This window comes from Microtus oregoni, unplaced genomic scaffold (assembly GCF_018167655.1).
Source record: "Microtus oregoni isolate MIOR12 unplaced genomic scaffold, Mior012 000005F_ref0000423, whole genome shotgun sequence".
Lineage (NCBI taxonomy): Eukaryota > Metazoa > Chordata > Mammalia > Rodentia > Cricetidae > Microtus > Microtus oregoni.
This window is the reverse complement of record NW_024543064.1, coordinates 8,995,352-9,010,068: the sequence shown is the minus strand read 5'-3', so window position 1 is coordinate 9,010,068 and position 14,717 is coordinate 8,995,352. Positions and strand designations below refer to the sequence as shown.

The 14,717-nt window shown below is 46.9% G+C and overlaps 1 protein-coding gene across 6 annotated transcripts in view; it reads right to left on the bottom strand.

Moving 5' to 3' along the window:
* LOC121447808 (vacuolar protein sorting-associated protein 13D) overlaps nucleotides 1-10,196 on the bottom strand; it is a 227,914-nt gene extending 217,718 nt beyond the window's left edge. For all 6 annotated transcript variants that reach the window (XM_041651068.1, XM_041651069.1, XM_041651071.1 and 3 more), the window contains exons 1-2: nucleotides 10,172-10,196; nucleotides 5,393-5,562 (exon numbers count right to left, since the gene is read on the bottom strand). In XM_041651068.1, coding sequence (XP_041507002.1) covers nucleotides 5,393-5,489 — 97 coding nt within the window. In that variant the 5' untranslated portion in view covers nucleotides 5,490-5,562; nucleotides 10,172-10,196. The remainder of the gene's footprint in view (nucleotides 1-5,392; nucleotides 5,563-10,171) is intronic.
* Between the last annotated feature and the right edge of the window lie 4,521 nt (nucleotides 10,197-14,717).

Here is a 14,717-nt window from a genome sequence, read left to right as displayed (position 1 = left end):
TAAACGGTATAATTACAATCTCAAATGGATAAGAGAAATATTCTTTAAATATTTAATATATGTGGGGTGGTTAGCCCTCATAAGCTTTTATATTTGAATATCTGGTTCCCTAGGTAGTGGGCTGTTTAGGACCGATTGGGAGGTGTGGCCTTGCTGGAGGAGGTGTGTTGCTAGGGGTGGGCTTGCAAAGTCCAAGCCTGGCCCAGTCTTTGTCTACACTTGCTGATCAGATGAGAGCTCTCCGCTCCAGTGACAGCACCATGCCTACTGGCCTGCTCCCATTCTTCCTACCGTGATGACCATGGACTGCCCTCTAACTAGAAGCAAGCCCTCAATTAATTGCTTTCTTTTATTAGCTGCATGGGCTGTTGTGTCTCCTCAGAGCACTAGGACAATAACTAATACACTTTGATTTTTAATTTTATTTTACGTGTATGGATGTTTTGCCTGTATGTATGTAAGTCTGTGCCTGGTGCGTGTAGAGGCATGAAGAGGGCATCAAGTCCCCTGAAACTGGAGTTACAGACAGTTGTGAGCTGCCATGTGGGTGCTGGGAATAGAACTCAGGTCCTTCGGAAGAGCAACCAATACTCAACTGCTGAACCATCTCTCCAGTCCGTGTATTATCTCAATCTTCATAACAAGGTAAAAAAGGACGAGTTGAATATCCCTGTCTGGAATGCTTGGGATTTCAAATATTTAAGGTTTGGGGGCATTTTCTGATTTTAAAATATTTACATAGATATACTATTTGGGCATTCCCAAGCAAAAATCCAAACTTCAAGGCCAGGGTTGCAGGTCAATAGGTAGAGCACTTCCTCTCTCACATTTGGAGCCAGTTCCACTCAGACCTGCAGACCTGCAGAAGTGTGCACCTGTTAGGCCAGCACTTGGGATGTGAAGACAGGAAGATCAGAAATTCAAAGTCAGGGCTGGAGAGATGGCTCAGTGGTTAAGAGCACTAGCTGCTCTTCCAGAGGTCCTGAGTTCAATTCCTAGCAACCACATGGTGGCTCACAGCCATCTGTAATGAGGTCTGGTGCCCTTTTCTGGCCTGCAGGCACACATGGAAGGAATGTTGTATACATGATAAATAAATAAATCTTTTAAAAAGAAAGAAAGAAAGAAAGAAAGAAAGAAAGAAAAATTCAAAGTCTTCCTCAGCCCCAGAGCAAGTCTGAGGCCAGCCTGGGCTATTTGAAGGATCCAGAGGGGAGAGCTGACTGCTACCAGGTGTAACAACTCAAGTCTGATCACTGGGACCACACAGTGGAAGGAAAGAACAGACTCCCACCAGTTTAGCTATCTTCTGACACCCACCTATTCCATGTGGGGCAAACCCCACCCCCATCAACCAACTAATCAACAGAATGGAAAGAAAAGGAAAAGGGTAAGAGAGGAGCATGTGAAGGAGGAAAACTAATTTTTAAAAATATTCAAAACAGAACAACAAAAAAATTAAAGTCAGGTGGTGGTGTTGCGTGTTTTTAATCCTAGGCAGAGATAGGCAGATTATCTGTCAGTTCAAGGACAGTCTGGTCTACAGAGCAAGTTCTAGGACAGCCAGGACTACACAGTGAAACCCTGTCTCCAAGAACCAAAAAAAAAAAAAAAAAAAAAAAAAAAAATCAAAGCGCAACCACCTTGCTCCAACATCATCAGAGGCTTTTGAGCTATCAGTACTAAATGCTTGAAGTTTTCAAACAGTCCAAACGAGGGTTGGTTACATGACCTGTCCATCAGTTTCTCAACTTTGAGATGAGAAAACAAGGCTTAGCAGATAAACAGTGTGCTTAGAAATCTCAGAGTTGGTTAGGAGGTAGCACTAGAGGTCATAGGAGGTCTGTCAACCTAGGGTGGAAAGAGGGAGAGAGGGTGAAGAGGGCCTTCAGTGGCCATTCGCATCACATGTAGCTTGTATGTGAGGAAAGCTCTGTCAGGCTTGAACCTGACTCTTGGGTGCTGTTCCCGCCTCAGCTTTTGGTATCAATCCCAAGCCCAGAGCCTGGCCCACAGCAGTTGCTCGCTAAAAGTGTTGATCAAGTGTGAACTCTGGCCTCCAGCTGTTCTTGCTTTTTAACTACTTGAGGACTGAGCACAGCCCATGGCTGAAGTCCCACCCTACAGCCAATGGCATGCTGACTATCCTGAGGACTAGCCTGCACTGACAGCTCTAAGCTCTCTGACCCATATGACCCTGCTCGGTCCTCAGAACCCTGCGGAATGGTTAATAACTTTTCACATGCAGAAACTGAGTAATTTGTTCACGTTAAGACAAATGTTACAACTGGACAACAGTCTGATATAAAAATACAGTCTTGCTCGGCATTGGTGACTACACCTTTAATCCCAGCACTCAGGAGGCAGAGGCAGGTGGATCTCTGTGAGTTCAAGGCCATCTTATTCTATGAAGTTCCAGGATAGCCAAGACTACACAGAGAAACCCTGGCTCGAAAAACAAAACAAGAAAAGTCTTCTCCCACCTCCCCCTTACCCGTTGCAGGCAGTCCAGCCACTTGAGCACTGTCTCCTGCGTCTCCCCAGACATTTACAACAGTAAATATTCGCTACTAGATCAGAGTAACAGGCTTGTGCTCATCTAGCACCCTGTGCCCTCAATCCCTACTCAACCGCGTCAAGACAGGCAAATACGGTCAGCTCCTCTCATGACCAGTCCCTCAGTTCAGAGGAGCGCCCACACACTGCACTGTGTTGTGGGTTCTTAGTAAAGGGGTCAAGTTCTTTCATAACTAATGCCAGTTATGAAAAAAAAAAATTCCTCAAGGTTTCATTCCACAATTTTTTTTTGTTTGTTTCTGTTTTTCGAGACAGGGTTTCTCTGTGTAACAGTCCTGGCTGTCCTGGTACTGGCTTTGTTGACCAGGCTGCCCTCAAACTCAGAGATCCGCCTGCCTCTGGCTCCCAAGTGATAGGATTAAAGGCGTGTGCTGGGACTGAAAGCATGCCTCGCTACACCCAGCTTCTTTCCATAGATCTAAAAGCCAGAAAGAATAGTCCTTAAAGAGGATGTAAAAAAAAATTACCCTAATGATGCATGCAGTTGTTACAAGATATATTCTGCTGAATGGCGACAGAGGAGAAGTGAATGGGGGTTGGTGGTAGAAGAGAGACAGAGGGAGGGGACGGGAAGAGAAGAGGAAAAGGAAACTGCAAACAGGATGTAAAATAAAAAGAAAAAATTTAATTAAAAAAAGATATATTACATCTAAGCTGTATGTGGTGGTGCATGCCTATAATCCCAGCACTTGGGAGGCAGAGGCAGGAGGATCATCACCAGTTTGAAGCTGGCAGAGACTTCACAGTGTCAGAATGAGCCAGGGCTAGAGAGTGAAAATCATCAGGAAACCCAGGGAGATGACTCAAAGGGTAAAGGTTCTTCCTGCCTAGTCTGAATATGATTCTTAGAACATACAGGGTGGGAAGAGAGGATCAACTCCCAAAGTCGCCCTCTAATCTACACACATATGTTAAGGCATGTGTGTGCACAAATGCACAAAAGATATAAATGCAACTACGATTGCTTTTTAATTCATTTAAAAACACATTTTATGTGTGTTGGTATTTGGACTGTGTGTATGTCTGTGAGAGCGTCAGACCCTGAACTGGAATTACAGACAATGGATGCTGGGAACTGAACTCAGGTCCTTTGGAAGAGCAGCCAGATCTCTTAACCACTGAGCCATTTCTTCAGTCCCTCTACCCCTCTACATACTCCATATGTAGAACAGGCTGTCCTGAAACTCACTATGTAGACCAGGCTGGCTTCAAACTCATAGAAATCCACCTGCCTGTATCACTCAAGTACTGGGATTAAAGGTGTATACCACGCCTAGCTCAAACTATATTCTTTCTCTACATGCATTAAATAGTTCCACTTTGAGCTGAGCAAGGAGAATTTAAATTTTTAAAAAAGAAAAGGGGGAAAGATACCCCTTTCCAATTCCCACATCAAATCATAGAACTGAGTGTACCACATGCAGGCCAGCAAAGGCTACCATGCCCCGAACCTTGAGTACTTTTACTTCTAAGCAAGACAATATGCTGGGGAAATAGCTCAGTGGTAGAGCACTAGTCTAGCATCCCCAGGGCTCTGTGTTCAATTCCCAGAACCGAAGCAAGCCTAAAAAGGAAAAGAAAGAAAGAAAGAAAGAAAGAAAACTACTAAGTAAAACGTTCTCAAAAAATTCCATCAAACCAGGTGGTGGTGGCGTATGCCTTTAATCCCAGCACTCGAGAGGCAGAGACAGGTGGATCTCTGTCAGTTCGAGACCAGCCTGGTCTACAAGCGCTAGCTCCAGGACAGCCAGGGCTATTATAGAGAAACCCTGTCTTGAAAACAAAACAAAAAAAGATTTCATCAAAGACCTCGAGGTAAAATACTTTAAAATTTCTAGTGGATGCCTATGTTGTGTCTATGTGAAACAGTCTAGGGGTGTTCCCACGTGATCCTTACAGCAACCGTAGGAGGAATATTGCCCTCTTTTGCTAAAGAAGTTGTGACTCAGAATTTCAATATTATCAGCTAATAAGTTTGAAGCCAAAGTCAATACCACTGTCGTGACATAGCAGCTGCATCCAGAAAGCTAAAACCTAACTGGGGTAAAGCAGTCACCAGCAATATGTCTTACTGTTTTGCTTTAAAAAAAAAAAATTAGCTGGGCATAAACCCAGCACCCAGGAGTCAGAGGCAGGCAGATCTCTGAGTTCAAAACCAGCCTGTCTTCATGGTCAGTTCCTAGCTAGCCAGTCAGGATTATATTGTGAGACTCTGTCTCAAAAACTTAGATGGAAGCCGGGCGGTGGTGGCGCACGCCTGTAATCCCAGCACTCGGGAGGCAGAGGCAGGCGGATTTCTGTGAGTTCGAGACCAGCCTGGTCTACAGAGCACAGAGAAACCTTGTCTCGAAAAAACCAAAAAAAAAAAAAAAAAAAAAAACCTTAGATGGAAAGTGTCAGAGAAAGACACCCCAAGTTGACTTCTGGCCTCTGAAAATACCCATGAACTCTCTCACCTGTACCCAAACATGCATCATATTAGCGCACACAAACCCACAGGTAAGCTAGGGTAGGTGAGGTGACTCGGTGGGTAAGGGCAGGTGCCAGGAAGGCTGCTAACCTGAGTCTGATACCTTTACCTGCCCCAGAACCTACATGGTAGGAGGAAAGAACCGGCTTGCACAAGCTGTCCTCTGACCTCCACGCGGGAACCATGATACATGCATTATCTTCCCACACACAAACAAAGAAATGCGAATTCTTCATTTAATTAATTAGTTAAGGAAAGGAAGAAAGGCAGGAAGGAAGGAAGACAGGCAGGAAGGAAGGAAGACAGGCAGGCAGGCCATACTTTACTGCAGAGACGTGTGCTTACCTTTGAGAAGCGCAACTGAAAGCTGGTCAGTGTTCAGGTTATTGACATATTTCCCCAAATAGGTATTAAGAACCCAGGCCACAAGACCTTCCAACATGACTATTTCCTCAGAAAAAGGTGATTAGAAATCATGGATCAGTCTTTATTTCTCTCTCTCATGGTCACAGAATCTAGAAAAGAGGAAAAGAGGAAATTAACAACAACAGCTTGGCTGGGTGTGGTAAGACAACGCCTTTAATTCCAGCACTTGGAAGGTGGAGGCAGGAAGATCCCTGTGAGTTCCAGACCAGCCTGGTCTAGACTTCTAAACCAGCCATGGATAAATAATGAGTTCCTGTCTCAAAAACAACAAAACAGAACTTGAATTGTATTCCTGTGTTGGCATCCTGTTTACCTGCCTGCAGGTGGAAAAAGGTAAGAGGCAGGCTTACAGAGGCGCAGGAGGAATGGAAGACCAGTGTCCACACTGTTCTTCAGTCACAGGGAAGGTCACCAAGAAACCTGAAAATCACCTGCAATCGGAAGCTGGGCCTTTTAAATTAACTATTCTCTGAAATACTTCCTTTGGGGATGAGACTTGGGATCAGATTGCTCTAGTAAGGGCTTTTCACAGGGCCAATCTGGCAACATCTGAACATGCTCCTTTTAGGTGTATGTGTGTCATATTCATGCAGAAGCCTGTAGGAGCCAAAGGAGGGATGGTCCCCAGAACTGGAGTGCAGAAGTTTGTGAGCCTCCATGTGGGTACTAGAAACCAAACCCAAATCCTCTGCAAGAGCTAGTGTTCTTAATCCCCCAACCATCTCTCCGGCTCTTTGATTACTGCTATTTCAGATGCTGCTGTGGCTATCTTGTGAGGAGGGACTGTGGAAGCTGCCAAACATCTTACAGTGCTCATGACAACCCCACAGAGTAGACTCATTCAGCCCAAATGCTAAGAAGTGGGAACCTAGATCAAAGCAAACATGTTCAGAGGCTGTGTGAATGAAATTCACACTCTACAACACTAGTTAAGGTGTCCTATTTAAGACGTGCAAATTTATGCAGTAGGCTCATTCATAAAACCATGTAAATGAGAGGGAGAGACAGTGTTTAGTCACTCATCTTGTTTGTTTTCCCCAGACCAGGGTCTCATATATCCAAGGCTGGCCTTGAGCTCACTATACAGCTGAAGATATAGGCTTGAACTTCTGATTGGAGGTGAAGAAGTGCTGAGATCACAAGTGTGCACCACCACATCTGGTTTGTGTGGTGCTGAGAACTGATCCAAGGGCTTCAAGCATGCTAGGCAAGCACCCCAGCACCTGAACTACATCCCCAGCCCTACCACTAAACATCCCGAAGATGCTGAGCTAATGAAGAGTTTTAGCCAAACACCAGAAATCCTCCGGCTATGGGTTCGGTATTTAGATTCAGTACTGAACCACAATTGCTCATTACAATAAGTGGTGTGATATTGTGCTTACCAGTATTACAAAAAATATATCTATATATATAGACTATTCTTTTAAACACTTAATAAACACGCTAAAGCCTATCAAAATATTGGCAATTAAAATCAGTTTTCATTTCATCTGGTTTAGGTATAACTATGATACTTTAGCAAATATTTGTAAAAGGTTTTGCCTGGGGGGCTGGCGTGATGGCTCATTGGTTCTCTTCTTCCAGAGACTAGGTTCAATTCCCAGCACCCACATTATGACTCAAATGTGTAGCTCCAGTTCCAGGGGATTTGATGTCTTCTTTGGTTCTCCATGGGCACCAGGCACCATGTGGTACACAGACATTCATACAGACAAAACATCATAATATAAACTAAAATTTAAAAAGAAATGTTTTGCCTAAAGTTACATAGATGATTTTTACTATTATAAAAGGTTAACATGAGGGTCATCCAGATAGCTCAGAGGATAAAGGCACTTGCTGCCAACCTCAGGGCTTGCGTTCCATCCCCAGGACCTACAGGAAGGAAAGAACTGGCTCTAGAAAGTTGTCCCCTGACCTCCATATGCAAGCTGTAGTATGGGCACACCCACACACAGACGCAAATGCATATACACACAATAAATAAACATGATTTTTAAAAAGGTTAACATGAGAGAGATTGAAATAGACAAACAAACAAAAAGTTTGAAGTTGGAGCCAAGAATATTAGTCCACGTCTTTAATCCGGGCATCTCAGCACTGGGAGGCGGAGGCAGGGGGATCTATGAGTTTGAGGCCAGCCTGGTCTATACAGAGAGTTCCAGGACAGCTCAAAACAAACAAACAGAAACTACAGTTCAGGCGGGTTCTCGGATCACTGGGCTAGTGGATTCCAATTAGAACTCTGAGCTGTAAATCTTGCTCTAGGCCATTCGTGTTGAACATCAGCCACCACACCAGACATTCCAGATTTCCTGTGGCATGTGTCCCACTTGGAACCAGGCTACTTTCAGGATCCTTTCCAAGGACTTTGCCCAATGACTAGTGAGTTATCTTAGTGCCAGAAGATACACTCACCCCAAGGGAAAAGCTATCAACACAAGGAAGACCCTAAGCAAAAGCCCCCTGAAAGTCAACCCAGTCTCCAGGGAAGACTGATAGTTACTTCTCCTTCTCCGTAATATCTAGCACTTCCATGCAAGGTTGATTTATTATCAGGGACAGTTAAAAACCAATTAACTAGGCTGGGCTGCGGTGGCACATGCCTTTAATCCCAGCACTCAGGAGACAGAGGTAGGTGGAGCTCTGTGAGTTTGAGGCCAGCCTGGTCTACAAGAGCTAGTTCCAGAACAGCTAGGGCTGTTACACAGAGAACCCCTGTCTCAAAAAATAAATAAATAGATAAAGAGAGAGAGATAAATGAACAATTAACTATTCAGGGTGGTGGCACACAATTTTAATACTAGCGCAAGGGAGGCAGAAGAGCTTTGAGTTTTAAGGTCATTCTGGTCTACCTCTACATAAGCAGGTGTTCCAAGCCGGCAGGGCACATACTGAGACCCTATCTAAATAATAATATCATTTTAAAAACTTGCAGAATACTTGCCTTATTTCCTCCAAAAGGTTTTTTTGGTTTTTTTTGTTTTTTTTTTTTTGTAATTGCTCCAGATATAAAACTAAGAATCTGGGAGAGACTCTTCAGTATTTGTTTAAATAGATCACAAAAACAAATTTTTCTTGTTAATCAAAAATGCTAACCGGGTGATGGTGGCGCACACCTTTAATCCCAGCACTTGGAAGGCAAAGACAGGCAGATCTGTGAGTTTGAGGCCAGCCTGGTCTATAGAGTGAGTTCCAGGACAGTCAGGAATACATAGAGAAACCCTGTCTGGAAAAACCAAAAACATTTCTCTATTGTCATTTTAAAAAGGTAAATCTATCAAAGCGTAGTGTCAAACTGACTAGCCTGTTTTACTATGTGAGCCTCAAATAGTCCTAGGCACCCAGCCAACGCTGGAGTACTCTTTATTTTTGTTATTGCCATTAATTTCAGCCCTAAATACCAACTCTCCCTGAAGTGCCAACTGCAGGTGTTTTCCCAATACAGAGAAACCAGTGTCAGGCCAGCATGATGTCTCTGAGTGTAGGTAGCTGCTACCAAGACTCAAGACCTGAGTTTAATCCCCAGAACCTACACGGTAAAAAGAGAGAACACTCCTACAGGTTGTCCCCTGGCTACACACAACCGTAAAATAATTTTACATTTTCAGGAAACTACTGTCATTTTGTACCCAAGTTCAGACCCTACTGTACTCTCAGCGCGGAAGAACACAAAGTAGACATTTACAAAGGCATGGGCGGCTAGCGCCCTAAGATGTTCCTCAGTTCAGTAAATTGGGGCCCAAGCCAGAAAGCATCCATTAGCTCTGCTAAGCATGTAGACCAGGCTTGAGGCCACCTCAAGGATTCCCTGAAGGAATCCGGTTTCAGGAAGGGCCGCCAGACTGGCCAGAATCCCAGTGTTTATATGTTCGGGTCCATCAGGACTTCTAGGCGGCTGCCCGGCAATAACCCCCACCTGGCTTCCCCTATCCGCTGTGGCAGGTGACACTGAGGATCTGGACTCAGACCACAGCCTGGGCAGACAGCCGGACATGACCTTGAGCCAGGCCCCTCCCGAGACGAGGCCAGACCCGGGAAGGGGAAGAAGCACTGGCAACTGAACCCGGGGAGTCCCTCTGTGAGGCAGCTAGGACTCAGAACTGAGGGATCCCCGGAGCTCAGCCTCCAGGGGACAACTCGGAGTGGGTGTCAGGCCAGGGCTCCACAGGAATGCAAAGCTTCCCTTGCCTTCCCACGTCTCCGTCGGCTGTCAGAACCCCAAGCCTGGCAGCAGCAGGGGACAGAGCCACCAAGCCTAGAGAAGATGGCTCTCTAAGTTACTAAGGAAGCCGAAGGGTGCCCTACCTGGAGGTGGAGAGGGTAAGGGAAAACCCCAGGGACCAGGCCTGATGTCCCCACCCAGAGGTGACCCCAGAGGGGATGGAGGCACTGAGGGATGGAATGACGCCCCGCTGGGGGGTGTGCTGAAGGGACACTGGCACGTTGGGTTCAGACCTCGGGAGGAGTGACACCCACAATCCCGGGGTGTCGCCAGGCTGCAGGGACCGGTGCCCCGAGCCCGGGCCTGAGGTGCCGCCGGCGACACTCGGGCTCCGGGGTCCCCGCGAGGGCGCCCGGGCTCCGGGAGAGGCCGGCTGCCACGGACCCCGAGCCGGGCCGTCTGAGCACAGCCGGGACGACTGCGGTGGGAGCTGCTCGTCAGACCCTCAGCTCTGCCCGCCGCCTCCCTACCTGTCACTGTAGCTGTAGCTATCGCTAGCACTGCCGCCCTAGCCCGGTTCTGCCAGGCGCTTCCTCTCCGCCACTCCTCAATGGCGCTGGCTGGGACGCTAGACCCAACCAATCGAAAGGCTATGTGCCTGCGCCTGGCCAGCCGAGCACCGAGCCGTCGATGAAACGCCCCCTAGCGTCAGCAGCCGCTCCCGCAGAGCTGCGGGCGCCTCCCGGGATGCTGGGTGGCTTAATGTGCGCCAACCCAACCAGCCCCATTTTAAAGGTGGATTAAACTGAGTCTCAGGTGAGCATAGAGATATAAATGAACCTAGTTCAAATAGTATTATGCCTTCAAAAACGTCCTGTTTCCCATCCACCTTTCGTCTCATCCCACCCACACTGACCCCTTGACTATCACCTTTTCTGCTTAAACCATCCTCCCACTATTATTAAAACTCAACTCCTGGGCGGGCAAGGTGACTCTACCAATACAGGAGCTTTCAGCCAGGACAGATCACCTGAGTGCAACTTGCAGCATCCACACGGTGGAATGGGAGGGCACTGATTTCCACAGTCGTCTGCCTCTCTGTGACTGCCCCCCACCCCATGAAATAAATAAATGCAAACTTTTTAACCAAACAATATTTTTCTCCTTCTGATCTCTGGAGGATTGATAGTTGAACAAGTTGACAACTTGTACTACTTAGTGGTCGTGTGGGTGCGGGAATCCAAACTCCTCTGCAAGAGCAGCCAAGGGTTCCTAAGCACTGAACCATGTCTCCAGCTGCTTTATGTCTTCATAGACCTTGTCTGTCTGTTTATTTGTTTGCCCAGGCTGGACTGAAACTCATCTTGAACTCCTGGCCTTCCTCCACCTCGGGAGAGCTGGAATTGCAGATGTGACCCGCCATGCTCAGCCCTGTACAGAACTTAATGCTACTCGGGATGACCTGTGTGTTTGTCTATTCCTTGGCTACCTTTCAGTTACCCTGACAGTTATTCTAAAGCAGGTTCGTCATCTTTTCACAAAAGCCTCCTCTACAAACACTGACAACACAGGCTTGCAATGGCAGCACACATTCGGGGGTGGAGGCAGGGGAGGTAGGGGGAGACAGGAGTTCAAGGCCCTCCTCCACTACACAGCCAGTTTGAGACCAACCTGTACTACAGGAGACCCCATCAGGAAGGGAGGAAGAGGGAGAGATGGGGGAAAGAGGGGGGAGGAGAAAGGGAAGAAAGGAATTCTCAAGGGTCAACCTCAATGGACTAAAGAATACCTGGGGCATTAAGGAAACAGGCCTCTGAGTGCGTCCATTCATGAGAGCTTTCCAGAGAGCACAAACTGAGGAACAAGATGAACCGGAAAGATAAGTCCATATCTCAGACTGAACAAAAAGAGAAAAGCAGCCATCGGAGATGGGCTCAGGGGTTAAGATCACTGCTACTCCTGCAGAGGACCAGGGTTGAGTTCCCAGCACCCACACCAAGTGGCTCACAACTGCCTGTAACTCCAGTACCAGAGGATCCGTCACCTGTTCTGGTCTCTCGAGGTGCTGTTTTTGCATAGTACACATACAGACAAGCCGGCACACCTACGTGCATGTAAATAAAAACTAATTTTAAAAACTTCTAAATAAAAAAGGTAAAAGAGAGATGAGCACCAATACTCCCGTTTCTCTGCTTCCTTGTTACTGCCATAGGCCAAGCTACCCCTATCATCATGCTTTCTCTACTAAGAAGGGCTGTACCCCAAAATGTGAGCCCAAATTAACCCTTCCCCCTTATGATGCTGCTTGTAGGCTATCGGGCTACAGTGATGAAAAAAGGTAACCAACACTGGATGGATGGATGGATGGATAGATGGATGGATGGATGGTTATTAGAAATGGGTTAATCCAGATGTGAGAGTTAGCCAGTAAGAGGCTGAAACTAATGGGCCAGACAGTGCTTAAAAGAATACAGTTTCTAGCCGGGCGGTGGTGGCGCACGCCTGTAATCCCAGCACTCGGGAGGCAGAGGCAGGCGGATCTCTGTGAGTTCGAGACCAGCCTGGTCTACAGAGCTAGTTCCAGGACAGGCTCCAAAACCACAGAGAAACCTTGTCTCGAAACCCCCCCCCCAAAAAAATACAGTTTTCGTGTAATTATTTTGGGTAAAGCTAGCCGGGTGACGGGACGCAGCTCCTATTACAACAGATGGATGGATGGGCAGATGGATGGATGGATGGATGGATGAATGGGTGGATGGGTAAATGAATACTTCACTCTTCCATTATCCAAAAATTAGAGCAAGAGCAAGATCTAAGGCTCACACAGAAGATGCAGGATGCTGACTGGCAAGGCTGTAGCAATGTGTTCACCATATTAATTATGGAGCCTCATAACGCTGCTCATTGATGGGGATGGCTGTGAGCTGACTCACTCCTAAGGAAGGCCTGGATTCCCAGGGAAGTGAGATCAACCAATCTCAAAGCCGGGTCCCCCTCAGCAGCCAAGATGTGGTGGGGCAAACCCTGGAACTCTCCAGAAGGAATGCGGAAAGGAGGCTGTCCTCTCCTTCTGCCTCAAAGGTTAGGTGGGTCAGCACAGGTGTGGCTCTATCTGAGGAGCATTTTAAATGTGGCTGTGGGCTGGGGTGGGGCTCATTGGGCATGCTCTCGGTTAGCAGGTGCTAATAAAAAGTAAGTAAGTAAATAAATAAATAAATAAATAAAGTGGCTTGTAGGTGGTGGAACACGCCTTTAATCCCAGGACCTCTGTGAGTCCTTGGCCAGCCTGGTCTACCAGAGCTAGTTCCAAGTCAGGTTTCAAAGCTACCTGGAAACCCTGTCTAGAGGGGTGGGGAGCAAGTAGTTTCAGCCAGTACTGTAGCTGTGTCTGTAGTCCCACCTCAGGCTGAGGCAAGAGGATACTGAAGCCCAGGAGTTTGAGGCTAGTTGGACAGCATTGCAAGAGCCCATCTCAAAACAAAAGCCAGGAGCTGGAGCCAAGGTTCATCAGTTAAGAACACTTGCTGCACTTGGCAAGGAACCCTGGGTTTGGTTCTCAGTACCTCACAACCCTTTGTAACTCCAGTCCCGGGGGACTTGATGCCCTCTTCTGACTCCCAAGGACACCAGGAATGCGTGTGAGGCACGTACATCCACGTAGGCAAAACACTCATACACATAAAACATAAAAAAAAAAAAACCTTCGCAGGGCAGTGGTGGTGCACACCTTTAATCCCAGGAAGAGGCAGACAGGTCTCTGAATTCAAGGCCAGCCTGGTCTGCAAAGTTCCAGGACAGAGAAACTCTGTCTTTAACAAACAAACAACAAAAGTTTTTGTGTCCTCAGTCCCCAGTCCCCACCGCGGTAAGTCTGTGTGTGCGCGCACACACATTAAACAGGGTCTCTGTTAAGTAGCTGTCTCTCCTCTGTAGATCAGGCTGGCCTTGAACTCACAGACCCACCTGCCTCTGCACACCCAGCTTCATGAATGCTTTTAACCTTCTGGAACAGTGCTGTCGAAGAGACAGGAGCTCAAACAGCAACCAAATCAGAATGAGAGAAAAGAAAAAGATGAAATTCATGTTAAAATTTATATTGAGCCCAATGTGTCCAAAACAAAATTTTGACGTGTAATCAGCACTTTAAAAAAATGACACAGGGGGCTGGAGAGATGGCTCAGTGGTTCAGAGCACTGGTTGTTCTTCCAGTAGTCCTGAGTTCAATTCCCAGTCACCGCATGGTGGCTCACAACTATCTGTAATGAAATCTGGCGCCCTCTTCTGGCATGCAGGCATACGTGGAGGCAGAATGTTATATACATAATAAATAAATAAATCTTTTTTAAAAATGACACAGGCTGTAGATGTGACTGTGTAACATGGCGAAGTGCTCAGAACCGTGTCCTCCACATCCAGCATGTAGTACTGAGACTTATTTTGCAGTCTGAGGATGGACCTGCTTCTGATGCTCAGGTACATCCTGTGCCTGGCAGCTATGGTGCGTAGAAACGCAGGGTCAGAGTCTGTAGTGAAAATGAAGAGAGCCCAGGAAGGGGTGTCACTGTCACCCCAGGGACATGGAAAAAGACAAAGGGCAGCGTGTCGCCCTTGGCTCAGAGAGGAGATTCTGAGCTCTGGGAAGCAGAGGCCATCCCACGTTCTCAGGACAATTCATGGTGGCACTGGGACACAGCCACCTTTGGCTTACAGTCCAGTGGTTCTCAACCTTTCTAATTCTACAACCCTTTAATCAGTTCCTCATGTCGTGACCCACGACCATAAAATCATTTTTGTTGCTACTTCATAACTCATTTTGCTACTATTATGAATCACAATGTAAATATCTGATATGCGACCCTGTGGGGGTCGCGACCCACAGGTTGAGAAACTCTGGCTTTCTTATGCATGTCTAATGGTTATCAGGAGCCTCCCACAGTCAACAGCTTGCAACAAACACCCAGCCCACTCTTTAGATAAGCTCCAAGCCTGACCAGCCCCACCAGTTGGGCCTCCAGGTCCTCCTCCACAAGGCAGACAATGGCTGGCTTCCTTTCTCCCAGCTGAAGTTACGCAAGC